At 40.0% G+C, this 27538-nt stretch overlaps 1 protein-coding gene across 8 annotated transcripts in view; it reads right to left on the bottom strand.

The window, feature by feature from the left end:
- Positions 1-27538, bottom strand: part of PCSK5 (proprotein convertase subtilisin/kexin type 5) — a 416215-nt gene that overhangs the window by 119342 nt on the left and 269335 nt on the right. For 2 of the 8 annotated variants that reach the window (XM_059656934.1, XM_059656933.1), the window contains exons 17-20: positions 26138-26222; positions 22147-22244; positions 21611-21740; positions 21109-21224 (exon numbers count right to left, since the gene is read on the bottom strand). In XM_059656934.1, coding sequence (XP_059512917.1) covers positions 21109-21224; positions 21611-21740; positions 22147-22244; positions 26138-26222 — 429 coding nt within the window. Of the gene's footprint in view, positions 1-2864; positions 2891-4434; positions 4602-10150; positions 12786-19090; positions 19179-19208; positions 19349-19536; positions 19837-21108; positions 21225-21610; positions 21741-22146; positions 22245-26137; positions 26223-27538 lie in introns of those variants that run through there. The other 6 variants (XM_059656941.1, XM_059656935.1, XM_059656936.1 and 3 more) reach the window with 6 other exon arrangements.

The raw sequence follows: 27538 nt of genomic DNA, 5'->3' as shown, positions 1-27538 counted from the left end.
GTGGTTGACCCTTAGGCTGACTGACTATGAGGGTTAGCCGTGATGGTAGTGTATGAGCTGTTATGCAGGGTTGTCCCCATGAAGTCAGAGTCATTTTGGTGGGGCTATGGTGCCTTTGAATCTGCCTTTTGAGTGTGTCATTTATGAAGCTGGTTAGATGGTGCTCTGGTGTGGTCTTTAGCTCGCCACTGGGTGTGTTGGGTCTGGAGCCTCCTTGGAGTGGCTCTGGTATGGTGAGCTACCACTTGTGCCAGGCTTAAGGCTACTTGGTGTAGGAGCTACAAAATGACCTGTGATTGATTGCTGCCTGTGCTGGGCTTAGAAGCGCTTGGGCGAGTCTACACTGTGAACCGAGGCCAGCTTTCCCTTGGACCCTTTGGTGGGCACCAGTCTATGAGAGGAGGCTAGCTGTCACTTGTGCCAGGCATGATGCTTAGTTGAAGTTACATGCCAGGTCAAGACTGTCTGACACTTATGCCAGGCTTGGGGCTACCTGAAGGGAGTTACAAATAAAATTGAGACTGGTTGCTGCTTGTACTGGGCTGCGGGTCACTTAGCAAGAGCTACAAGGCATGCCGATGTTGTTTGTTTGGGGTTTGTGAACCTTTGAAAGATTTGAGGAAAGTCTGCAGTGCAATTCAAGACAGGTTGCTTGTTATTGTTATTGCAGGAGGAGCTGCTGGAAGAGGCTCCACCTGGGTGAGTGAGTTGGGTGTCTCAGGGAATCACCAGGGCAAGTGAATGGTGTAAACCAGATCAATGGCGGGCACAGATTTGGTGCCTGCCTGTGCTGGTGAAAGGACAGCTCACCAAAGGAGCAAGGCTTCTGTCCCAGCCCCTGCCCTGTAGCCCTCATCCTGAAGTTAGTCACTGTAGTTCCTCCCTGTATGTACTTGGCGTGTTTTCAGCTGCTGCCTCCAAACTGGAGCTTAGAATGAGTTTTTAGTGAGTGAGTCTATATCCTGGACCTTTAAGAGCAGCATAGCCCTTTGTCTTTCTCAGATGCGGTCTCTGCTGGTTCTCACAGCCAGATGGTATAGGGACTCCTCCTCCCTGCACTGGAACCTGTGCTGGGGAGACCCGTGTGGGGCAGGGAATCCTTGCTCCTCAGGGGAGACCTCCACAACTGAGATCTCTCTCTCGATTCTAAATGGCCACACTGTGGGTATGGGTCCTGCCCATTCCTACTAGTCTCAATGTGGCTTATTCTTTATATCCTTAGTTAAAGAAATTCGTTCAACTAGTCTTCAGGTATTCTCAGTGAGAGTTGTTCTATAATTTAGGTGTAATTTTTGGGTGATTCTGGGAGGTAATCATAGAATTTACCTACTCTGACATCTTGACCAGAAGTAGGCAGTTCTGAGTTATTTTAATTGGAACCCTCTGGGATTTCTGGATTTGGGCGTTTGTTTCCTTTTTCAGGTTATGGAAGTTCAGCCATTATTTCTTCCAATATGTTTTCTGCCTCTTTCTGTCTCTCTTGTCTGGGACCCCGATAGAGTGAATGTTGGTCAGTTTGATGAGGTCCCACAAGTCTCTTAAGCTATCTGTATTTTTTTTCGTTCTTCTTTTTGTTGATGCTATTGGGTGAGTGCCAATCCTGTATTTGAGTTCACTGATCTTTTCTTCTGCTTCATCTAGTCTGCTGTTGAACCCATCTATCATATTTTTTCATTGCAGTTATGTACTTTTTATCTGTGAGTTCTATTTGGTACTCTCTTATATTTCCGTCTTTTTGTGTTCATTCATTCCCAACCCCCCCCCCCCCACCCCCCGAGTTCACTGAGCATATTTATGACCATTATTTTGAACTCTTTATCAGGTAAATAACATTTCATTAAGAACTTTTTGCTGAGGTTTTATGTTGTTCTTTCATTTGGAATATATTCCTATGTTGTTTTTCTTAACTTTCTGTGTTGGTTTCTATGCATATGATAAAACAGCTACCTCTCCCAGTCTTGAAGGAGTGGCCTTGTGTAGGGGATGAACCTTATTATTCAATCCTGCCCTAGCTCTTGGTTATCTCCCAATCTTTTGTGATTATTCAAGCAGCCTATTTTACTTTTAGTGGATTCTAGTAGTTTAGGGTGTGCCAAGAGCTGTTAGTGTCACAAAGGGGAGGATTTCAGTCAGCACCTGCATTCAGGCTGAACTGAAGCCAGACTCAAAAGCCTGGCCTAAGATTTAAAAGCTCAGGCAGCAGCTTTTAAAATATGCAAATACAGGGGTGCACAAAAGTAGGTTTTTAGTTGCGAGTACACAGAACACAGTTTATTTTTGTATTATTATTTATTCTTGTATTATGTATTTTTTCATGTGAACAACTATAAGCCTAGTTTTGCCCACCCCTGTATATACAGTCTTGTAAGACTGAATGTGTAAGTCCCACTTGGCTGCCAGAGCCAGGCAATCTAGGGGTATCCTTTTGGTGGTACTCGGAAAATAGCCAGGCTTCAACATGTGTACAGGTACTATTTCCAGAGATACCAGCCACCTGGAGGGAGGCAGAGGGAGAGCACAAAGATAGCACCCGCCCTCCAGGGTCTCTGGAGAAGATTAAGAGGGCCCTTACATGTGTAATTAGAAGCCTGCCCCTTGGGCAGGAGTTATGAAGATCAGCTAATATGCATTAGTTTTCTATTGCTGCTGTAACAAGTTATCATGAATTTTGTGGCTTAACAAAACAGCATTTATTATCTCACAGTTCAGTAGGTCAGAGCCAGGCACAGTGTGGCTCAGCTGCTTCTCTGCTCCAGGTTTTACAAGGCTGGAATCAAGGTGTCATAGGCTGCATTCTTTTTGGAGGCTCTGGGGATACATCTGCTCCAAGTTCATTCAGGTTGATGGCAGAATTCAGGACTAGGTTCCCTGTTTCCTTGCTACCTGTTGGCTGGGGAAATGTTCTCAGTTTTTAGAAGCTGCATGCATTTCTTGGCTCATGGCTACCTTTCTGTATCCTCAAAGCCAGTAAATGGGGTTAAATCTTTCTCACTTCTTGGATCTCTCTGATCCTTCCTCTGCCTCATGCCCTCTCTGCCTCCTTCCATTGCATCTCTCTGACTCTACCTTGGGCCCACATGGATAATTCAGTATAATCTTATTTTAAAGTCAGTCAGTAATAATCTTTAATTCCATCTGCAAAGTCCCTTCATAGCACTGAATGACTTGTGAATGGGAATCTTAGGAGGTCACTTTAGAACTCTGCAACCACAGTATCCAACTCTCACTCCTGCTGGTACTGCACACTTTCAGTGGCAATGTCTTAAAACATTAGCTTTATTGAGTTTGTCCCTAAGGTTTTTCTGTGTGTTTTAGGGCCATTGATAGAATCTCCATGAAATCTCCTGGGATTTTCTTTTTCCATTGACTAGAAGGACTCGAAGGGTCACAGGGACGAGACTGACAATAGGGAAACCAAGGTGTAGCCACATAGAGGGCCATACTGAAGTCACACAGAAAATCAGGATTAGAACTTAGTTGTCCCAATGTCTGAGTCAGGGCTATTTCCTCCCTGTTATTTACTCAGTTATTCACTCATTTATTCATTGACTTACTCATCTATTGATCAGAGAGCTATCAAGTATTTATACTTTAAGAGATATTTACAAGATTCATTAGATATAAGACATTTATAGACTTTGCCCCCATGGAGCAAACTTTGTAGTAAGAATTATATACATCAAACAAATATTCCTACAATTAACAAGCTATTTATAATGTAATTAATGTGAAAGTAAGGTAGAAGCTTCCATGAAAGCTTATATGAGGAGATCTAACCTTGTGTAGAAGGATCTGGAAATGAACAAGTGACATTTAAACTGAGGCCTAGGTAATAAATAGATGTTAGCCAGGTGTAGATGATGGGGAGTGGGATAGCATTAAAGTGGGGCAAATGGCAATATGGGAAAGTTCTAAGGCACAAAGCAAAATAGATATATCAGGGAAAGCCATTGTGGCTGGAAAATATGAAGGGAGGTATGAGATGGGCTTGAGAGGTGTGATGGGTCAGATTTACCAAGGCCTTGTTGGCCATTGAAAAGAATTTCAACTTTATCGCCAGCGAAATAGAAAGCCACGGGAGGGTTTTAAATAGTGGAGTCTTATGTGAGCTTTGAATTTTTTAAAAGAGCACTCCGGCTGCTGTGTAGATAGATTGGAGGAAGAAGGTGAAGACAAGTGGAGTGTGGACACAAGAGGTGTATATTAAATGACACTAATTAGGAAATGTTGCAATAGCCCAGGTGAGAAGTAACTTGACCCAGGATGTGAGAATTAGGACAAAAGCAGTAAAGGTAGAGGACAAATGGATCCAAGACATATTTTGGAGATAGAATTGTCTTGACTTGCTGATGCATCAGATGGAGTAGGAGAGAATATGGTTAAGATGACTCCTGCTGCCCTGACTGGTACAGTTCAGTTGATTGGAGTGCTGTCCTATGCACCAGAAGGTCATAGGTTTGATTCCTGGTCAGGGAACATACCTAAGTTGTGGGTTTGATCCCCTGTCAGGGCACATACAGGACACCTGATCCATGTTGCTCTCTTACATTGATGTTGCTCTTCCTTTCCCTCTTTCTCTCCCCCTTTCTCCCTTTTCCTCTCTGAAAATCAATAATAAAAATTAAAGATGACTTCTGCGTTCTGTCATATTTGTGGCTCTGCTTATGCCACAAGTCAATTAAAAATCACATTCCTATTCATAAGAAAGAGCCTTAAATTTTATTGGCACTTTAGCTTTTATTGTAACAGTTATGATTCAGGTGGCAAGAAAAATCCTGTTTAATATCACCTGGAAAGAATTTGTTTTGCCAGATTTGTCAAAGAAGTTCACAGAATTTGTATTATGTGATGTCTTCAGCATTGTAATGTTTTTCCATGTTTTCTCTATCTCCATTCTATTTCTTCCTCATTTCATCTGGGGCTAGATAATGCAAATGATGGCTTCCCAGACAAAGGAAAATTAGCATGAAAGGAGCATCACATCTTCACTTCTTAATTACTGCCTCCTTTCTCTGGGTCCATTCTGATTTCTTTTGCCCATGCGGCGCATTAGTCGAGACTAATTCTCATGATAATATTGATTTCCACTCCTCGCTTGATCACAGAAAGCAGTATGTGGCCATGGTGTGTAAGCCTGAGTGGACATTGCTCTATTCACAAGTGACATGTTCCTTGGACCAGACAACATCAGCTAAAATACATATACAGTCGTCCCTCAGTATCTATGAAGGAGTGGTTCCAGGAACCCCCTGCAGATACCAAAATTGATTTGCATGTAACCGATGCACATTCTCCCATATACTTTAATAAATCATCTCTAGGTTACTGATAATACATAATGCAGTGTAAATGCTATGTCAGTAGTTATGCTGTATTATTTAGGGAGCACTGACAAGAAAAAATGTACTATGGTTGAATCTGTGGGTGCAGAATCTGTGGATTTGAAGGGCCAACTATAATCCTGCTTCCTCATTTGTAAGAAAGAGGATAAAATTAGGCTACTGGGAGTATGGAATGAAATACTCCTTAGAAAGCATTTAGCACAGTGCTTAGCACATAGGAAATGCTCTATAATGGGAGTTGTTATTACTGATATTTTCATTGTTTGGGACAGGAGGTATAAGCCTATCCCTTTCTTTTCCCTCTTCTCCGGTAATGAGTTTAGAGGGTTTTCTCTTAGAAGGAAAAGAAGGCCCATGTTTTTAAGTCTAGGCCTTGCCAAATTTGTTGCTCTGGCCATGAATATCGCAGTGAAGAGAAGCTATGGGATACCTCCCCTATGTGAGCTCATTTGATAGCTAAATTCTGCTTAGTACCTAGTCCTTTCATTTAGCTGGCTCAAGGTAGCGATCACTCTCTTGGGGACTGAAGCAAATATGACCTCCTCGACATTCTGTCTGAATGAATGCTTCTTGAATACATTGGCAGGAGGCCATGAGTTGACTTGATAGGGTTTTTGAGTAAGTCAGTTAGCTCCTCTGAATAGAGAGTTGATGATGCTGAGGCACTATGCTAGACATAAAAGATAAGCTGTGAACAAGATGGACAAAGCCCTAGCTCTCATGGTACTGATGTTGTCCTGGGAGAGATTGACAAAAATAACTAAATGAACCACAGAATGTCATGCTGTGATAAGTGCTATGAAAAGCCCAAAAAAGGTGGGCAAGTGTGGAGTGAGTGGTGGAGGGAATTGCTTTGCAAGGAAGTGGGTTTTGAATTAAGACCTGTAGGGTGAAAGGCAACCAGTGGTTTTGATACACAAACAAGTCATTTGTGTTTAAAGAACAAAAGAAAGTTGGTAGGACTAGAACATGATGAGCAAGGGGGAAAGGGGCATGAGGAGAGATCTGAAGATCTCAGTTAAGGGGTCCAGATTTTGCTCTGAGTGAATAGTCAGAGGAGAAATCTGATTTTGTATTTGTAATAGCACTCTGCTATCCATGTGGAGAATGGATAAGGGAGAAGAGAGAAAAGAGGAAAGGAGGGGCAGAAAAGCAGGGAGCCTAGTTAGGAGGCTCCTGCAGCAGTCCAGGACAGAGATGGTGGTCTGACCCAGAATTACAACTAGAAAGTGGGAAGTAGACCATTCAGAGAGATATGGTGGAGGTGTGGTTAATGGGACCTTGCTAATGGATTGGACGTGGGGGTAAAAAAAAGAATAAGCTTAGGTTTTGAGCAGCTGGGTGAATGAATTGTGATGCCATTTACTGTGATGGCAGATATATGGCGATAGCAATGTTTAGGGCATTGGGGAGTCTAAAGTCTATTTTGGATATGTCTAACAGGCATTTCAAAATTAACAACTGAAGAGAAATGTCAAGTAGCTATAAGTGGGACTCTTGAGGAAAGAGAACAGGAATATGAATGAATGAAAATATATATATTCCCTCAAGTCCCAGCATGATTAGTAAATTTCTCCCTCTTTTGCAGGGTTATATTGTAATCCCAACAGAACCTAGGTTCTCCTACCTCTGTAGGTCCTACTTCATATCAAACAGATTAAAATTCCTCTTTACCCTACCTTAAATATACTTAAATATAATTGTATGTGGATCTTTAAGAGTTGCAATTGACTACTTTGACATGTTGCATTTTGTAGGATGTAAAATATCATTTGACTTCTCTTCATTTTAGAGGCAACTCTATTTCTTTTTCAAGCTATCATTGGCTGTCCTTGGAAAGCTTTGGGACATTAGTATTTAATTGGCAAAGTGAGCTTCCTCCTCTGGACTGACAACAATATTCGTTATGCTCCTTTTAAGACACTTAAATAGCTTCATATTATAGCCATGGGTTTTTATGTCTGTGTCTCCCGTTAGACAGACTATAAGCTTGAAGAGGACAAGAAGCACTTCAGAGCTTGGTATATGACAGGGAGTCGGAGTTTATTTATGGAAGCATTATTTTGAACTCATAAGCAGAGAAAGTCAAGTCCAGGGATACAGTGTGCTTTCTCTCTGGACTTGGGAGAAAACTCTTACCCTCTGCCTTACAATATATGTAATATAGACTTGATTTTTCTCTGCCATTCTTAAAAAGGGAGGCAGTGTTGTGCGGAAGGTTGATGCTATAGGCTTGAATCAAAGCAACCCCCCTTACTTGCTATAAATCTTGCATCAGAAAGTTAATCTCTATAGACCTCTGATTTTTGTGGGGGGCAAATTAAATAGAGCTGTTTTAGTGTGCCAGCTTAAAACACAGTAGTCTTAAAATTATGTTTTATTTTCTAAGATGCAAAAAGGTCTTACAATTCAGGCCTCAGGAAGTGTTTCTGGAAATTTCAAGGAAGTAGGATGCAAAGTATCTTTTGTTCCTTGACCCCTGGCCCGATAAAAACCAACAACTGCCCCTAAACAATGGCCCTTTAGAGAGACCTTGTAAGACAATCTTTCAATAACAAGATAGTCACGTTCTTGTAGGTCCCTTGCAGGTAGAGAGTGGGAAGGAACTGCTGGCCTTCCTAGTCCCAGACTGGCCCTGAGACTTAGTGATGCTTCAAAACTGCATCCTTTTTACCCACAAATTGACTCTGGACCAGACTTCCAACTCTCATGATGAAGAGACATTATATATGGATCACAGCCCCATATCTAGGGGCTAAGCACTACCTCTAACAAGACATGGTGAAATGAAGTCCATCTTGGCTGTGCTCTGCTAAGTTTGTCAATGGCTCCAAAGTATTCTGCTGCAAACTTCAGATTTTATGGGTTTGCTACAAAAATAATATTTGGAAATGGATGTCAACCAGGCAAGAGAAGCAGGTTTATACTTTCTGTCACTGACACTTAACTGAGTTTGGGGCCAGGGCGGAGCTTGGGCCAGGTGAGGTCAAGCTGCAGTTGGCCTTTGTGCACTCTCTGTTTTGTATTAAAGGATGAAAGGAGGGAGTGTTGAACTGGCCAGGCCACAGTTTAAAATTGCCTCCAGTTTTCTCCATATTTGTCAAGCTGCTATCTGTCTGCCGTGTGAAGCTGCAGTCAGTTAAGAATGCATGTGAACTTCTGTCTTAGCTGCGTGATACTCGTCTTACATGAGGGGATAAGGTATTGCATATTTCCATGTTCAGATGTGCATAAAGTGTTGATCACTTGACTGAGAAACTATAATTTGGTAGTTACAACAATCACTTCCCCTTCTCTACTAAGCACTCGGCTTTGTTTTCCTTAAAATGAAGGGTAGACTCTTGAGTGGCAAAGTGTGTCTGACAGAAATCAGCAGCATGATGATAAGCCGATGCTGGGGTGGAAAGTGAGAAGAAAATTTGGATCAATCCACAGATGATAGTGATGATTATTAGCAAGGCCTTCCATGGGTGTGGGAGTTGAGGAGGATGGGAACACCATTTGTCTTCCGCAGTGTAAAAATGTAGGCTCTTCTTGACTAAACCCATCAAATGTTGATTCACTGTCCTTTGTAGCCATGGGCTATTTAGATTAAAACCATTAAAATAAGTCACTTGCTACCCAGAACATCTCTTATGCAGCAAGTTTGCTGGTAATGTTCTTCCTGCACTCCTCCCATCTGCTTAAGTAAGCCCTAGCCATCCTTCAAGACCCAATTCTAGTTCCACCTGCTCTAGAATTCTCATCCCAGTCAGTTCAAAGGAATTTCTGCCTCTCTGAACTTAGTAACTTGGTGTTCCATTCATTTCAGATTTAGAATTTACTACTTACTGTTAATTGTGTTACTGTTAAATTTTATTTTTATTGAGTCTGGCTTTGTAACCTTAGTCTATTTCAAGACCATATGCCCCAGCTTTCTTATTTGTAAACAAGATAATACATGTAACTCTGCTGTGGAGTTTCTGTGAGAAGAGAGGGTATATTTACATCAGTAGGTATATACTCTTATCACTGGTCAATAAGATTAGTTTCTCCTCATCCCCATAATGGGACTTCACAACAATAGAGGCTCATTCTTACACCTTGTTGCATCTCCAGATCTTTAACACTAATTGGAACTCAATTTGTTTGCTGATCCCATTTCTTTTCCCAGAAGACAGGACATTGAATTTCCCTTCAAGGCTAAGACTGGAACTCAAGCAGAGTTCAGAAACATCTGGAATCCTTTGTAGTTTCTTCTTTTTCTAACTATTCAGTCCTACCCTGAGGCATGTACAGGAGAATTTAGACAAAGGCATCTTTGAGGCATCCAGGGTTACAGCTACTGTCAGTTTTATGCAGGATATCATTAAATGGTACCAGACCATCTTTTAACAGCTTTCACATTCACCACCAACTCGTGCCCTGCCCCTTGGTCCCCAGCTCATACATCACTGGTGAGTGTGCAGTAGTTCACACCCTGGGGAAGTCCAGGGAAACAGCAGGCCCAGATGGCCCATACATGGAGATTGTATCTGCACAATTCAACAGAAACTGCACCAAGCTGTAATAGTTTTTTTGCAACCTTTCTAAAAATGGAATTTGAAATACATTTATGACCAAACCTAAACCCTTCCTTTCTTATATTGCTGTCACCTTTTCCCTTCTTTTCAGATCCCACCTCTACTGAACCTTTCTTTCCAACTTTATTTAGCTACCTCAATCCCCTCTGCCCTTTTCTTCATATTCAGCTTCTATGTAGGAACAGAGAGGTCTCTCATTACCTCACCCTTTCAGAGATGTTTACACATGGGTATGGACAGATCAAATAAACAGGAACTTAGGTTAATTTAATAGAAAAAATAAAATATGGAATAACATTGATTTTGGCCAGTATCAATTACAACCATTCTACTATATTTTACAAAAAAACAACTGAACATTTTACACATGTACAGTATTTTTCAGTAAAAGTGGATTTAGATTTAACAATGGGTCACTAACTGAAAATAAAAAGACAAAAGAGAACAGAAGATAGGGCTTTTGTCTCTAGAAGATTAGAGCATTTGTTAAGTCTCCAAACTTTGTACTATCCATTACATATATCTCATTATGAATATATATATTTATACATAATATATAACATTAACTTAAATTTTGAAAGCATTATGTTCTAGTTAATAATATTCTGTAGATAAACGAGGCAGTAACACACTAGTAGTTAAACCAGTATTTCCACGATGTGCACTTGCATGGTCAGTGGGAAATAGAACACACTTTGGTGGACCCCAATGAATTTGGCTGTCATAGTGATAGTTATTTGTTTAAGAACACAGACATCATTTTTCTCTTTCCTATCATAGTAACTTTTGTGCCCCCAATACTATTGGATGGTTCAGTTACATGTATTCCTTTGCAGGCAAATCTGATTTTCCCATCTGCTTGACCTTGCTTAGGTTGTGCTTACATTTGTCCATTTAAAGATTGTGCCTTTAAATATAAGACTAGATGCCATAACCAGGAATAACTTTCTTCAGGTCAGAAGGGCCTGCATTGTTATGAAGAGAAAAACTGCTCAGCACATCACTTAATTCCCTAGTCACCTGTGAATCAACATGTGACTCAGTATACTACAATGCTAACTAAGAAGGTCATTAGACTATTTAGTTATTATTCACCTTAGGCTGGATGTTAAGTTTGATGTCTAGGAATGAATATTTTCAAGGTAGGTCTTTAACTAACTTGTCCCTTAGATGAGGATCTTAGCATCCACTTCCCAGCTCCTTCCTAGGAGAATCTATATTGATATCATTCCTCTTCTCATCTGCGAGGCCAGTGACATCTTGTAAATAAAAACAAAGTCTGTAAGATGGCTGGTCACTCCCAGAGCAAATGAGGTCACCAATGGAGCTTCGATATGAAAAATGAGGAAACTTGATATCAGTCTATCCTCTCCTAAACAGAGAAACTCAGAAGTGGTAAAATGATCTATCAGGCTTCCAAATTTCTGACCACTGATCCAAAAACAGTTTTCACATAATTCAGTCTGCTAGATTCCAGGATGTGTTTAGGAAGTCATAGAAAATCAGTGAAGATATCTCCAAGAAAACAGTGGATCTCACAATGACATTCAGTATTCAGGTGTATCATAGAACAGTTATAGAGGGACAGAAGATAAAGGAAATAGCAGAACCAGGAGGGTACAATCATGCCGCCCATATTCAATTTCCAGTTTTATTTTCTGAAAGTGAGAAGATGAAAAAACTTCTAATAAGCACCATTGAAAAATGCTGCCCAGCCAACTTGGGCACGAGCTTAAATACTATTTAAATCAATTCTATTTCTTAAAAAATACAGGACCTTTTAGAAACTTTTGACTCCAGGAAGAAATTTCCTGCATCACATCCAAAATGCTTTCCACCACAACAAACGGAATTTACGGTGGCCTTTAGAAAAACGCTATGGGGGTAATGGCTAGATAGCACCAAGAGATTGTGCAGGGCCTACAGTGAACACGTGGGATCTGGGGGAGCTGGATCAGCCTCAGCTGTTTTGTGTAACTTTGCATGCTGTCCATCACCAATCTGACTATGCAGTGCAATCCCACTTGACTAGCTGTGTGTAAAATCACCCAGTCTACAATGGATAAGCCAGTAGCAGCAAGTCTATCTGATGAAACCAGTGGAACAGACTTATCAAATGAGTACAATGCCAAAACCACATAATGCATGAAGTAATTTATGTGTGGAAAGTATCAATGTTCAGCTGCAAAAAACGAAGACAAACAACTCTGAGCACAACTCTGTAGGATGGTCTAATGCCCAGGAGGTCCAGTTTCCTGCCATTTCCACCAGTGATGGACTCGAGCATGAATAATGACTAACGTAAGAGCGTTTTGTTTCATGTTGATCTATGTCTACTCTTGTGACTTTTTTGAAAGGTATTTTTAGGCGTCTCAAAGGAGAAACAAGTAAACGCAAAAGGAAAAAAAATGGACCTTCAAAACCAGGGCAGGAAATCAAATCATTACTTTAACTTCAAATTTTGGCATCAAATGCTTTGGTCATACAATACTGTCTCTGTGGTTCTGGCTGTTTAGCACTAAACACCCAGTTATAAAAGGTAGGCTTGTTGTAGGTTTATTATTTTTTTTTCCATTTAAGTTCTGACAAAACAGTTCACCATCTCCCTGCACAGATTGAGAGAGAGAGAAAAAAAAAGAAAGCAAGAAAGAGAGAGGTGGCTTGCTTTTTTTTTTTTTTTTTTTTTTTTTTGCTTTTTTTTCTTTTTAATAATAATATGGAGTAATCGATAAGTCTACAGGAACAAAGAAATCTAGGATGGAAGCTCAGCCTTGGAATGTACATGTTTTGCAGCAAAGTTGTTGGAGAACCTTCCGCTGGCACAGATTGTTCTTTTTCACTAGCATACAGAAGCCTCCTTCCGCCCAGGACTCTTCCGTTGCTTTTCCAGGAAGTCAGCGAGAGAGGGGGGGAGTTGAGGACGAGAGCAGCATGATGTACACACACGGAAGAAGGTTTTGATTGGCCAGAGAGGCAGATTGTGGGATTGGAAGAGATCATTCAGGAGCAGTCAACAAGGAGGAAATTTGGTCCACCCACAGTGATTTCAATCAACAGCATTGTTTTTCAAGGAGAGGTAATTGCAGTCCAACGGTAAATGTGATTGGTATCCATTTGTGAAAGGAAAAAAAGATTAGAAAAAAGAATAAATTAGAAATCAATAACATAAGCAAGGAGTTTTATTTTTAGAATTACCTAGGACAGAGAGTAATAGTCATTTATATGATATTTCACAGACTCTAAGACAATAGATTTAAGATGCATCGCTGTTAATTACTAGCAAGACAAAAATGCTTCTCATTAAACGATGACACAATATTCACTTACCAGTTTTATGCTATTTGGAAGTATTTGCAATTTTATGCCTATTGGAAGTATTTGCTAAACTTATATAGCATGCTGTTTGGTTTCTGTGCAATAACTCTTCCTTTGAATTCTGAAAAGCAGTTTAATTTTTAGAAGCAATTTTGAGCTGTAATTAAATTCAACATAAGAAGTAGTAACCATGTGCCTCACTTGACTAGACATCTCTGTGACTATATTCAGTCAATGACAACTGTATCACATCAACCTGCTGGGTCAAAAGTAGTTGTAAGCTGCCATGAATTATAAGATGCATCTGATTTCAGAGATGATAAAATGTAAAAGAGGTGTCTTAGAATCACTGAAATATGACAGTTGAAAAAGAATAAATAGCACATCCCTAAATGCAGTTGCCATGTGATTTGAAAAATGAAAAGCCCGGTGAGCCATTAATACTCTTTTTTTGCCCCCCCCCCCTTACAAATTTAATGGTCTTTATAATTGTAATATCTGAGACACAAAATATATAAGAAAGCATAATAATATTTTCACCATGCATGAACCCATCCCCTTTCAGAATAAGAGTATTTCTGATTTTCTTGGATCTGTCATGTGCTTATTTTCCTTCTTCATTTCTATAAATAAACTCTCTAAAATTATGATCATCATTCCCTTGCTTTTTTATTTTCAATTACAGTTGACATACAGTATTATATTAGTTTCAGGTGTATAACATAGTGATTAGACATTTATAGACTTTACAAAGTGATCACCCTAAAAAGTCTAGTACCCACCTGACACCATGCATAATTATTACAATATTATTGACTAAATCCCCTATGTTGTACCTTACATTCCTGTGACTATTTTACTGGTATAGCTGCCAATTTGTACCAATAAATCCCTTTACCATTTTCACCCATCCCCAAAACCCTCCCAACTTGCAACTATCAATTTGTTTTCTGTAGCTATGAATTTGTTTTGTTTTATTTGTTCCTTTGTTTATTTAGATTTCACATATAAATGAGATATGTTATTTGTCTTTCTCGGTCTGCCTTCTTTCACTTCATAATACCCTCTACGACTAGGTCCATCCATGTTGTTGCAAATGGCAAGATTTCATTCTTTTTTATGGCTATTGTATACTAGTGTGTGTGTGTGTGTGTGTGTGTGTGTGTATACCACATCTTCTTTATCCATTTGTCTGTCAGTGGATATCTAATTTGCTTCCTTATCTTAGCTATTGTAATTAGTTCTGCAGTTAACATAGAGGTGCACATATCTTTTTGAATTAGTGTTCTGGATATCTTCAGATAAATACCCAGAGGTGGAATTACTGGGTTTTATTTTTAACTTTTTGAGGAACTTCCATAATATTTTCCATAGTGGCTGCACCAATATACAATCATACCAACAGTGCACAAGGGTTCCCTTTTCTCCACATATTCGCCAACACCTACTGTTTGTTCATTTATTGATAATAGTCATTCTGACAGGTGTGAGGTAGTATCTCACTGTGGTTTTTATTTGCATTTTCCTGATGATTAGTGATGTTGAGCATCTTTTCATATGTCTATTGGCCATCTGTAGGTCCTTTTTGGAGAAATGTCTATTCAGTCCTCTACCCATTTTTTCCTCAGATTTTTAAAAATATTAACCCCTTATCAGATGTGTCATTGGCAAATATATTCTACCAATCAGTAGGTTGTCTGTTCGTGTTTTGATAGTTTCCTTCACTGTGTAAAACCTCTTTAGTTTGGTGTAGTCCCATTTATTTTTTCTTTAGTTTCCTTTACCGGAGGAGATATGTAAAAAAAAGTTACTAAGAGCAGTATCAAAGACTTTCTTGTCTATGTTTTCTTCTAGGAGTTTAATGGTTTGGGATCTTACATTTAAGTCTTTAATCCATATTGAGTTTATTCTTGTGTATGATGTAAGAGAGTGATCCAGTTTCATTTTCTTGCATGTGTCTGCCCAGTTTTCCCAATACCATTTACTCAAGAGACTGTCTTTACCCCATTGTATATTCTTGCTTCCTTTGTCATAGATTAATTGATTATGTAGTTGTGGGTTTCTCTCTCTATTATGTTCCATTGCTTTATGTGTCTGTTTTTATGCCGGTACTGTGATGTTTTAATTAATATAGCCGTATGCTACTTGATATGAAACAATACTATAACTCCAACATTGTCTTTCTCATGATTGCTGTGGCTATTTGGGGTCTTTTGTAGTTCCGTATAAATTTTAGGATTTTTTCCTGTGAAAAATGCCACCAGTGTTTTGATAAGGATTGCATTGAATCTGTAGATTGCTTTGGTTAGTATGGACATTTTTACAGTGTTAATTCTTTCTATCCATGAGCATGGTATATAAGCTTCCATTTACTTGTATTTCCAATTTCTTTCTTCAATGTGTTATGCTTTTTGAGGACAGGTCTTTTATTTCCTTGATTAAATTATTCCTAAGTATTTTTATTCTTTCTGATGCAAGTGTAAATGGGACTTTCTTAATTTTTCTTTCTGATAGTTTGTTATTGGAGTACAAAAATGTAACTGATTTCTGAATATTAATTTGATATTGTGCTAGCTATAATGGTTTTCTTAGGGTTCTATGTAGTGTCATGTCCTCTGCAAATAATGACAATTTTGGATACCTTTTATTTCTTTTTGATTTGCTGTGGCGATGACTTCCAATACTATGATGGATTTAAGTGGTGAAAGTGGACATTCTTGTCTTATTCTTGATCTTAAAGAAGCAGCTTTCAGGTTTGTCATACTAGTATATGACCTTTATTATGTTAAGGTACATATTCCCTCTATCCCCACTTTGCTTTTTTAGAATCCACTGATATAATTTTTATCCTTCATTTTGTTTGTATGGTGTATCATGTTAATATATTTGTGGATATTAAACCAATCTTACATCCCAGGGATAAAAACCACTTGATTATAGCGTCTCATCTTTTTATTGTGTTGCAGAATTTGGTTTGCTTATATTTGGTTGAGAATTTTTGCATCTGTGTTCATCAGGGAAATTGGCCTATGTCTGGTTTTGGAATTAGGACAATGACAGCCTTGTAAAATGAGTATGGTTGTCTTTCCTCCTCTTCAGTTTTTTGAAGTATTTTGAGAAGAATAGATATTAATTCTTTAAACGCTTGGTAAAATTAGCCTGTGAAACTATCTGGTATAGGATTTTAGTTTGTTGGGAGTTTTTTAATTTTTATTTTTATTACTGATGAATTTAGTTAGTAGTAGTAATTGGTCTGTTACAATTTTATGTTCTTGATTTGGTGTTAGAAGAGTTTGTTTCTGGAAATTTATCCATTTCTTCAGCATATAATTGTTTGGGAATCTCTGTGCTTTCTGGACTTGTATGTCCATTTTCCTCACCAGGTTAGGGATGTTTTCAATCCCTTGCTCTATCTCCTCTTAGTACCCCATATGATGCAAATGTTGGTATGCTTGATGTCCCAGAGGCCCCTTAAACTATCCTCATTTTTTAAAAGCCTCTTTTTCTTTCTGCTTTTCTGACTGGGTGTTTTATGCTACCTTGTCTTCCAAGTTATTGACTTGATTCTCTGCTTCATCTAATCAGTTGATTCCCTCTGATGTATTCTTCATTTCAGAAAGGCTCTTTTTGTGGTTTCAATTTCTTTGTGTAAGTTCTTACTGAATTCATCCCCTAAATTCATTGAGCATCCTTATAACTAGTGTTTTGTACTCTGTTTCTGGTAGATTGCTTCCATTTTGTTTAGTTATTTTTCTGGAGTTATATCCCGTTTTGCATTTGGGAATGTTTCTCTGTTTCCTCATTTTGGCTGCCTCCACGTGTTTATTTCTACATATTATGTAGATCTGCTACTTCTTCCAGTCCTGGCAGGATGGCCTTATGTAGTAGGTGTTCTGTGAGGCACAGTCTCCTGCTTACCTGAGCCTGGTTCCCTTTGTTTAGGTTTTGTGTAGAGTTGAGCCTTGATTGCTGCTGTTGGCACATCAGTGGGTGGGATTGGCCCTCAGGCTGAATGTCTGTGAGGATTGGCCATGATTACACTGACAAGTTGTTGTGTGGGGGCTGATCCTATGGAGAGGGAGTTGCTTTAGTGGGCTTTGGTGCCCACCCTGTCTGCCCTTTGGAAATGTCTTTTGAGGAGCTGGTTGGGTGTTGCTCTAGTGTGATCTGAGGCTGGCCACTGGTTATATTGGTTCTGGGGCCTCTTGGGTGAGGCTTTGGTATATAGACCAACTTCAGTCACTGCCTATGCCTGGCCTGAGGCCACCTGGTAGGAGCTACAAAGTGATCTGCAAGTGGTTACTGCCTGTGCTGGGCTTGGAGGTGCTTGGGGCTGCTTAGCCAGAGGAAGAGGGCAAGTCGTAGCTAGCTGCTGCTGCTTTGTGATTTATGGACCTTTGAAATTTTTTAGGAAAGTCTGCGGTGCAATCCAGTCAGACTGCTTTTGTAGAAAAGCTGCTGAAAGAGGTTCCATCTGGGTGTGCGAGTTGAATGGGGTTTCATGGAATCACCAGGGTAGTACAAACTGTTATCTAGGTTAATGGAGAGTTCAGATTTGGCGCCCTCTTGAGCCTAGGTTCCGGGGGTGGTGCTCAACAGCATCTGCCAGCATTTCCATCCTTGGATAGAGCTACCTCTGCAGTGGAGCTCAATGCAAGTGTTTGTGAGCTACTAAGTTTGTGCTTAGGCCCTTTGAGATCTGTAGCACCTAGGTTTCTAGTAGCCCGTTGTCTTTCTTGGATACAATCCCTACTGGTTTTCACAGCCAGATGTCATGGGAACTTCTCTTCCTGGCACTAGTGCCCTGGGACTCCTCGCTCCTCAGGGTGGACCTCTGAAGCCAAAATATACATCCTGGTTCATAGCAGCCATGCTGAGTGTGGGACCTGCCCATTCTGTCTCTCTACCTCTCCTACCAGTCTCAATGTGGCTTCTTCTTTATATACTGTTACTAGAGGCCCGTTGCAGGAAGATTCCTGTAAGAATAGGGCTTCCTGCGGCCCGAGAGAAGGGAGCGAAGCCCACCCTTCTCCGCTGCCTCGCTCCCTCCTGTCTCTGCTGCCTCGGGACACTCCATCGGCGGCGGAGTGGCAAGGCTGGATCGGCCGCCGGATGGGCGGATTGTGCCTCGCCGCTCGCCCCCGCCACCTGCCTGGCCAGGTGACAGGCCTGGACACTTCAGTGGTGGCACTGAAGGGACTGGGTGCCGCCATCTTTGTGATGGAGTGACAGCTAATTTTCATATTACTCTTTTATTAGATAGGATAGCAATTCAGTTTAGCTAATCTCCAAGGGTTCTCAATGATGGCTGTTCTATAATTTAGTTGTGATTTTGATGTGGGTGGAGGTGAGCACAATGTTTACTCTGCCATCTTAATACTCTTTCTTTGACCTGAAAATGGACTCATTACAAATTATTGTTCCTTTTCCACTACTGCCCACAATCCTGATACACCAAAGTGCCACTTGGCATAACTTATCCCATGCTTATCATGGTTTATGAAAGTAGTTAAAGCATCACACACCTTGAAGTGACTGGTACCAAGTGCTATGAGTGAAAATTTCAAGCCACAGTAGATGTCCTGGGTCAATCACTTTAAAAATCTTCCTCCGTTTTCAAGTTAAAAACTTATGAAAATTCAGGTCATATTCAGATATAGGGGAACCCTCTCTTAAGAGCACTTGTCGGTAATTAAAAAGTGATACTTACGTGGTCCTGGGGATGCCATCCCCCAATCCTCTCACCCCAGGGTTCTGTGGTGAGAATCACTCTGGTCAAAAAAAAACACACTTGGACACAGAGTCTGAGTGGGTCTGGCCTGTCCCTACCAGACCCTTTATACATCAGAAAAACTATGAAAATGTAGTCACCTATGATGCTCCATGGAAACGAGACCATAAATGATGTTCTGTCAGTGCCATTGCGTGCCCAGTTCTTTGTGAAGTCTTTTTGAGATTCCTAATAGTTGTGGAATAACCATACGAGGTCAGCAATGTAGCCTCATTTTTTACAGATGAGGGAATTGAGGCCCATACAAATTCACAACCTGCCCAAGGTATGGATCCCAAATACGAACAACAGCATTCTGACTCCTGAGTCCACAGCACTATTCTGCCCCTTGTCAATTTCTAAAAGAGAGCCATTCAAAGGAAGACAGAGAATCAGCCCAGGGGAATGATCTTGCCAGGTAAGACTGTTCCAAATACATACTTGTTTTATTTCTCTATTTCCATAACAATACAAAGATGCTTCGAACAATAATGGTTTAAAATAATTTCTGCATCATTGATATGTATTGTCTGCATAAAATTTAGGCACAAATTTTATGGACCCCTCAATGTGAATTAAGAGCTAGAGTTCACAAAATGTTGGAGTTAGAATAATTTAAAGTTATTCATTTTCTAGATAGGGTGGCATTTGCTGAACTGTCAGGGGTTCCCAAACATGGCTATACATTAGAAACAACTGAGAAACTTCTAAAAATATTCATGCTCAAAACCAGATGAATGAATGCCAGCGCTCTATCAGGCACGGCCTGTCTAATGCAACCCCAAGACTAATTCATTCTGAATCTTTCGAGAAGGTATTGGGGTCCTGGAATTTTGGTTGAAAACCACTGGTGCAAAGAAAGAAAAATGGACCAAAATTACCTGGTTCTGTCATTAATTGTTATCCCCAGATTTAATGAACAATTCAGATACCATTTGATTGTTATTTACATATCAAAATTATAAACAATCCAAATAACAGAGTGGCAATACACTTTGGCATCTCCACATGAACTTATGCTGTTATTAATAATGAAGTTTCATAAAACATAGGATTATGTTGATGTCTAATGCTTAATGTAGAAAGCATGGTACAAAATTCCATATATATATATATATATATATATATATATATATATATATATATATATGGCAAAAGATGGGAAGAAATACATGAAAACTAACTGGAAAGGCTACATATTGTATGATTCCAACTATATGACGTTCTGAAAGTGGCAACTCTATAGAGGAGTAAAAAAATTAGTGGTGCCCTAGCCAGTTTGGCTCAGTGGATAGAGTGTCGGCCTGCAGACCAAAGGGTCCCGGGTTCGATTCTGGTCAAGGGCATGTACCTTGGTTGTAGGCTCTCCCCAGCCTGGGCCTTGGTCAGGGCGCATGCAGGAGGCAACCAATTGATGTGTTTCTCTCACATCAATGTGTCTGTCTTTCCCTCTCTCTTCCACTCTCTAATCAATGGAAAAATATCCTCAGGTGCGGTTTAGAAACCAACAACAAAATATTAGTGGTTTCTAGGGGTAAGGCGAGAAGGAAGAATAGGCGGAGTATAGATTTTTAGGGCAGTGAAACTGTCCTGTATGATACTAAATGGTAGCTAAACATCAATATACATTTGTCCAAATCCATAGAACATACAACACCAAGAGTGAACCCTAATGTAAACTTTGGGTGATAATGCTTTTAATGTAGGTTCATCAGCTGTAACAAATGCACCACTCTGGTGTCGGATATTGATAATGGAGGAGGCTCTGTTTGTGCTTGAGGTTCAGGGGACACATGGGAACTTTCTGCTCAATGTTGCTATGCATCCAAAACTCTAAAGTTTTAAAAAGTAAAGTTTATTAATTAGAACAAGTTATCTAATGATTCTTAGCCAGTGGGATTGTAGGTGACTTATTCCTTCTTGCAATTACAAATATCCCCCAAACCAAAAACAAAACCAGCTGAAGGCATAAGTTCAAGATGAATGAATGCCAGCACTCTATCAGGCCCAGCCTGTCTAATGCATGCCTGAGAGTTTCTTTAAGGAAATATATTGTTAGGCCTTAAAGTAGAAAGATCACATTTTTTTCCCGAAGATGAAAATGAGCAATTGTACTCACCGTCTTTGCAGATGGTTCCCATCTGACACATTCCTAAGTCTAGGAGATACCCACTGGGGCAGCTCGTACAGTTCTTGAACCCTGGACCATTGCACGTCAAACAGCTGGTGTCACATCTATGGGGCAAATGTAGAATTTATCTTCCTTACACACATCAGACACAGGAAAAGATGTATTTACTACTATCCACCTCTTATTGTCTTAAACTTAATCTCTCTTTGAAGATGACACAAAAATCTTTTCTTAAAATAATCTTAAAAAATAAGGTTTGGCAACATTAAAGAAAACCTTAGCAGGTGGTCAGTGTGATTTTAAAGTACTCCTGAGGCAATTTATATATATAAATAAAAGATAAACTGGCTTAAAGCTGCAGGGCAGTTTCCATAGGTAAATGTTCAAACCAAATTTTATTAATAATTCTAAGTTTCATATTATTTACAAAGGCAGTCAAATAAGGAACCTGGTAACCAAATGCCAGGGCTTGAGGGGCAGATCCACTTACTTTTTGCAGGATTTGTATCCATTCTCCGAAGAGTGGTCAAAGTAATAGCTGATACTACAGCTCTGCACACATCTCCCATCCTCCATGAAGTAGCCCTCCGTGCAGTTAATGCACCCATCAGCACCCGCCCCTTCAAAGCAAGACACAGGGAACAGAAAACCTCAGAAGCAGTTGCATGATGGGCTGCTCCTCCCACAGTTTGTGAAAATGCCATTAATATAATTTTAAGAGTTATAATTTAACACTTTTGCTTTTTCTTACAGTCTTTGGAAAAAAAGCACACCCCTGTTTTCCAAAAGCATCAAATCTTTGGAAAGAGAAGGAGATATTACTGGGGTATTCAGGTTTCTCAATGAGGATAGGATGCTGAGGCCTGACTTTCGATGAGGATACATGCATGATTATTGGAAGAGATATTTTCAGAGTAACAGCTGGAGAAGTATATATCAAGTGGGTCTGCATGAGTGACAGCTAAAAACAAACAAAAGCCAAACCAGAGCCAGAGGAATAAACACAAGGACTGGGGGAGAAGATACCAGCACAGGTGGCGCAGAAGCGGTGACAGGGCTGACAGTCCTGGCCGTTGAAGTACTGTCCGTCCTCACAGGCGATGGAACACCGGGATCCCTGCAGGCTGAGGACATAGAGTGCTGTGATCAAGGCAATGAGGTAATGACTCCCAATTCCATATGTAACAAACATAGTTCCCCCCGCCCCCGCCCTCCCCCCAAGACCTGTGGATTTGGCAAAGCTTCAAAGCACGGAACTAGCCCTTGTGCCTTCCATTTTCCCCCTCTCTGTGCCGTATTATAATGATGTCTGTATCATGTGCTGCAGGCTTTGGGGACAGTCCTCTGCGCTGTTAGACTGGCTGACACATCTTACAACCCAGAGGTTTTAAAAAGTATTTTATGGACAAAACAATCGCATTACCTAATAATGTGTCTAACTATTTCCTGATATCCAGATCTACTACACAATATATTTAAAAGTTGTTTTGTAATTATAAATGCAGTAGGAACACACAGTAAATGAATTATAATTGAATTAGAGGGCACAACCATTCCTACCTAAACTCCCAGGAGTAGATTTTTTTATTTTTAAGTGTTTCTGATTTTAGTTCTTATTGGTTCCCACAACAGAATTTTAATACACTTTGCCTTTATTTCTTGATTTAAACTCTAATGAATAATTTAGCTCAATTACCTACCTATACTGCTGCTTCCCCAAACATTTGAACTTTTCTTAGTTATATTACTATATTTAGTTTTTCTAGAGATAATCTGTTCCACCTTTTTTCCACCCAGCACACTTAGTGTCGAATATTGAATAAGGACTCTATATTTTTTCACTCTCCTAAATTCTGTCAGCCATGGTCTTTCTCATAGTCTACAGATGGATTCTGAAAATTCAAAATAAATAAATAGACTTTTCACTATCCAATATATAGACATTACTCATAATAACTAAAGTGTGACTGGAACCAGGGAGAAGATATAATCCTATGTCACCAAATAGAGGATACAGTGGGGCCTTGACTTACGAGTTTAATTCGTTCCGTGACGGAGCTTGTAACTCAAATTACTCGTATGTCAAATCAACAGTGAACGAGTGAGACACCTGATGCTGGGCTGATGTTGTGGCGTTCACTGTGACGTTCACTGCGCCAACTAGCGGTGGGGTATCTGAAGCTGGCTCGTAACCCGAATTTTAGCTTGCAACTCAAAGCAAAAAATTAGCGGAGAGACTGCTCGTATCTCGAAAAACTCGTTAGTCGGGACACTCGTAAGTCAAGGCCCACTGTACTGAAGAAGTGTATCTAAGCAACAGGGTCAAATAGGTTCTCTTTTCTTAAACTCCTCACACATTGCTCCAATTCACATCTGATTTGACTTTGCTGTATGTATATGTATTATACTAATTTTACAAAGTAAAATTTATTTCCATCAATAAATCTGGAAAAAACCAAAGTAGATGAAAAAGAATCCCAAACGGGCCTGTTAACATTTTAATCCATTCCCTTCCGTATTTTATGCAGAGATCTTTTTCCATGTTTGTTCTTAGCCACTCTGTAAAAATTTACAGGTCTTGAGCAAAACGGTCAACTCAGAAGCCCCTAAGGAAAATACTGAGAGCCTCAATGAGAGCAGCAAACTGAAAGTGTTCTCCATTCACAGATATCCTCATTGGCCAGAGAGCTATCATTTGAAAAGAATATTCCTTCTGCCCTGGCCAGGTGGCTCAGTTGGTTGGAGCATCATCCTGTATACCCAGAAGTTGGTTGTGGGTTTGATTCCAGGTTGGAGCTTGTATAGGAGGCAACCCATTAATGTTTCTCTCTAAAATCAATTTTAAAAAAATCCTAGGTGAGGATTTAAAAAATGTTTAAAAGAATATTCCTCCCCTTTCTGTAGAGCTGGAAAAAAGAACAATGCATCAAATGGATCTTTTTGTGGGAGGAAACAGTACCACCAAAAATTGTATCCAAGTTTTAAAAGCTGCCTAGTTTTTCTAATAAAGGACATTACCTCTGAGGTTGGCATTCACCCAGCTGGAGACAGAGGCAGCACTGTGTGAGAAGGGAATGAACTAAGCGGGAGGTGCAGCAGAGGCAGCACTGTGAACCCTGAAGCTTTCTGCTGCTTCCAGCCTCAGGGATGGCCTGGTTAATGGAGCTGGTCCTGCACATCTGAGTTCTGTCCGTGATGAACCAGCGAGGTTAAACCTGTGCTGTTCCCCCCTGCTCAAGCACTGGAGCTCCTAGTGTGGCTAAGGAATGGAATTCTAAATTTTACAAATTAGCACTTAGTTTAGTTATTGGCAAAATTTTGAGTAAGTTTGGAATGGAACAACTCAGCTACTTCAACTAAATTTTATAAAGTCTAAATACAGATTAAAAAACGATTGTTTGAATTGAGATGTGGTTTAGGGGTAAAATACATACCATATTTCTAAGACTTGGTACAACAACAAAAGTAAAATATCTTTTTTTTTTTTTTTTTTTTTTTTTTTACAGAGAGGAAGGGAGAGAGATAGAGAGTCAGAAACATCGATCAGCCGCCTCCTGCACATCCTCCACCGGGGATGTGCCCGCAACCCAGGTACATGCCCTTGACCGGAATCGAACCTGGGACCTTTCAGTCCACAGGCCGACGCTCTATCCACTGAGCCAAACCGGTTTTGGCAAAAGTAAAATATCTTTACTAAAAGTCTTCTATACTGATTACATGTTAAATGATTTTATGAAAATATTTAATTTCGTTTTATGTGGCTACAGGCACATTTAAAATTAACATGTGGCTCTCATTTCTATTGGAGAGCACTGGTTAGCTTATGTTTCTTAATCTTAAAAAATCTTTTGTTTCTCATGGGCCAATTATGTGTCAGATACTGGACTAAGTGCTTTGTAAATGTCATCATAGTTAATCCTTATCATAAGCCAGAACACAGGGGTTATCACCATTTTATAGATGAGAAAATTGAAGCTCAGAGTGGCTAAGTGACTCAGCCAAGGTCACACAGCCGATAAACAGCAGGGGTGGGTGAGTCCTCATCTGTCTTCCTTTTTCTTATACCAATCTGCCCCTTCTCCAAAAGGAATTAGGCTGACTAGACTGATATTTGTCAAGACTGTCATGAGATGAAAGGTGCTAAACAAACTAACACTGAATGCATTTATGAAAAGTAAAAATGCTGTTGCAATATTACTAATGTGAAGCACTACCTGCCTGACCCTGCTTATTTCACCTCTAATCGAAGGTGGAAGTAGAAATACCATCAACATTTAAAAAGGGATTGAGTGCAGCAGAATTCTAGTGCTGTGCAAACCCAGAGTCCAGCTCCTCACTCGACGTAGGATGGTTTGACCCTAGAGACGACCTAATTCACTTGAGCTGCATGTTGTTCTCCTACAGAATCTATCAACTACAGTAAGTCCTCTCTTAATGTTGTCAAAAGGTTCTGTGACTTTAAGCAAAACAATGTATATAACGAAATCAATTTTACTCTAGGCTAATTGATATAAGCCAGAGCTATCCCAGGACCTGCTGTATCTGGCTTTAGCCATGAGCAAGTCATCCATTCAAGGAAAATATCTCTAGGTGTTAAATCTGTATGCAGACAATGGCATAATGGAACCAAGCCTGAGGTTCTTAAGATAAGAGAATGACTGGCTATATGGCGAGAAATAATAAGGGGATCGTTTCTGACCATCAAAGGAATGAATCAGGAGGATTAAATGTAACTCAGTATTACCTAAACAGTAATCCTTGACTGGTGCACTGCCAGTTTAAAAGTACAAAGAAAGCCTCTGAAATGGCCATTTTATTTACTTGTATCAGAGCCATCTTTTCTAAAGAGAATTTTATTTCGTGTATAAACCTTCCTTAGCCAAGATGGCATCCGATTTTTCACATATAATGGTAGAGATAATGCAAATGGGAGTCAACTCAAGGGTGATGGCAAAGGGTTATTTAGACTGAGACGCTCCCTGGGCTGTGTTACTTATACAGACCTTCACCTTCTTACCTTAATCCGTCCCTACATTCTGTACAATTGTGGGAGTCAGTACATGTCTTGCAGTTTTCACTGCATTTCCGGCAAATATTTTTCTCTGTTAAAAAACAACAAAAAGGTTATAAATTAGTTGGTCAATTGGATTCCATACAAGCATGTGGAGATGTTCCAATGTATGCTGTAGTACACATGGACTTGAGCAGAAAATTGTAGGAAAAGCCCTCAGTCAACATTTGCTATCACTTTTTAGCAAAGCAAATTAGGGTAGGAATTGTAGCACTGACAAATACCCTTAGAGTTAGCTACCGTTCTGCAGATAAGAGAACTACCGCCCATTTAATTCTTGGTTGCATAGTTCATTAGCCTTTCCCCTCCTCTTCACATTCTCTCTCCCAAGCAGGGTTTCCTCACTTCCAACAATGAAAAACATCCCACGAATGAAGCGGGGCAACACCACCATGTCAAGGTTGAAAAGCAATGCCTCCGGCCGGGGAAAGGAATGGCAGACTCCCATCTTTTAGGACTGCTCTGATGAACTCTCCTACACCACGGCGGGATACCCTTATTAAGACCAATTATGGAGAACTCAGAAATAAGGCAAAAGATACCTGCAGCCCCTTTCAGGGCCACGACAGAGCACTAACAGGTAGGTATGCCCAAGGATCATTTAATTCTCTAGAGAATGTAGTTTTGTCTGTTTACGAATGATGGTTAATTAGTCCCCAAACTCTGTGAAATACATGCTAATTTACAGATTTTTTCGTTTGGTAAACTTGCAAATGATATGTCCATTTGAAATAAAGAACCCCAACATTCTAGCTGTATTGATGGCCATGTCGGAAATCATTTGTCTCTAACTCAGCAGACGGGTTTTAGTTTGCCTTTCTTAGTGGCCTATAATCCCCAGCAGTCTCTGAACCCATTTGTTTCCCTGCAGGTTCACTCATTAATGGATTAAGTAAGTCCTTGGCATGTGTTCATTCTTCACTTACATGAAGGTCATGTTTTTTAAAGTTTGAAAAGTATTCTTTGGTATCACACCCTGTTTCTTTGGTTAGTGTGCAGAAAAGAGCAGGCCTGGTCACTATCTTCTGAAAGCCTACTCAGAAGGTTGTGAACTTGGATTTCAGGAGGGTTTCCACCACCCTAACAGATAAGAGTGAGTCAAGATGCCTGAACTGTTTGTATAAACAGTATGGTCCACACTGAACCCCTTCTTTCCTTATAGGAGTCTGGGAATTTTGGTAAGGGCGGGGCAGAGGGTGCCTTCATGGCCACACTCCAATAACAACCACAGCATGGAGTCCCAAGGAGGTTCCCTTGTGGAGTACATTTCACTCATGTTGTCCATGGGGAAACGAAATGTATCCTGTGTAGCTCCACTAGGAGAAAACTCTTAGAACTTTTTGGGCC

This window comes from Myotis daubentonii, chromosome 11 (assembly GCF_963259705.1).
Source record: "Myotis daubentonii chromosome 11, mMyoDau2.1, whole genome shotgun sequence".
NCBI lineage: Eukaryota > Metazoa > Chordata > Mammalia > Chiroptera > Vespertilionidae > Myotis > Myotis daubentonii.
The sequence above is the reverse complement of the archived record's forward strand: the minus strand, read 5'-3'. Positions and strand labels throughout refer to the sequence as shown.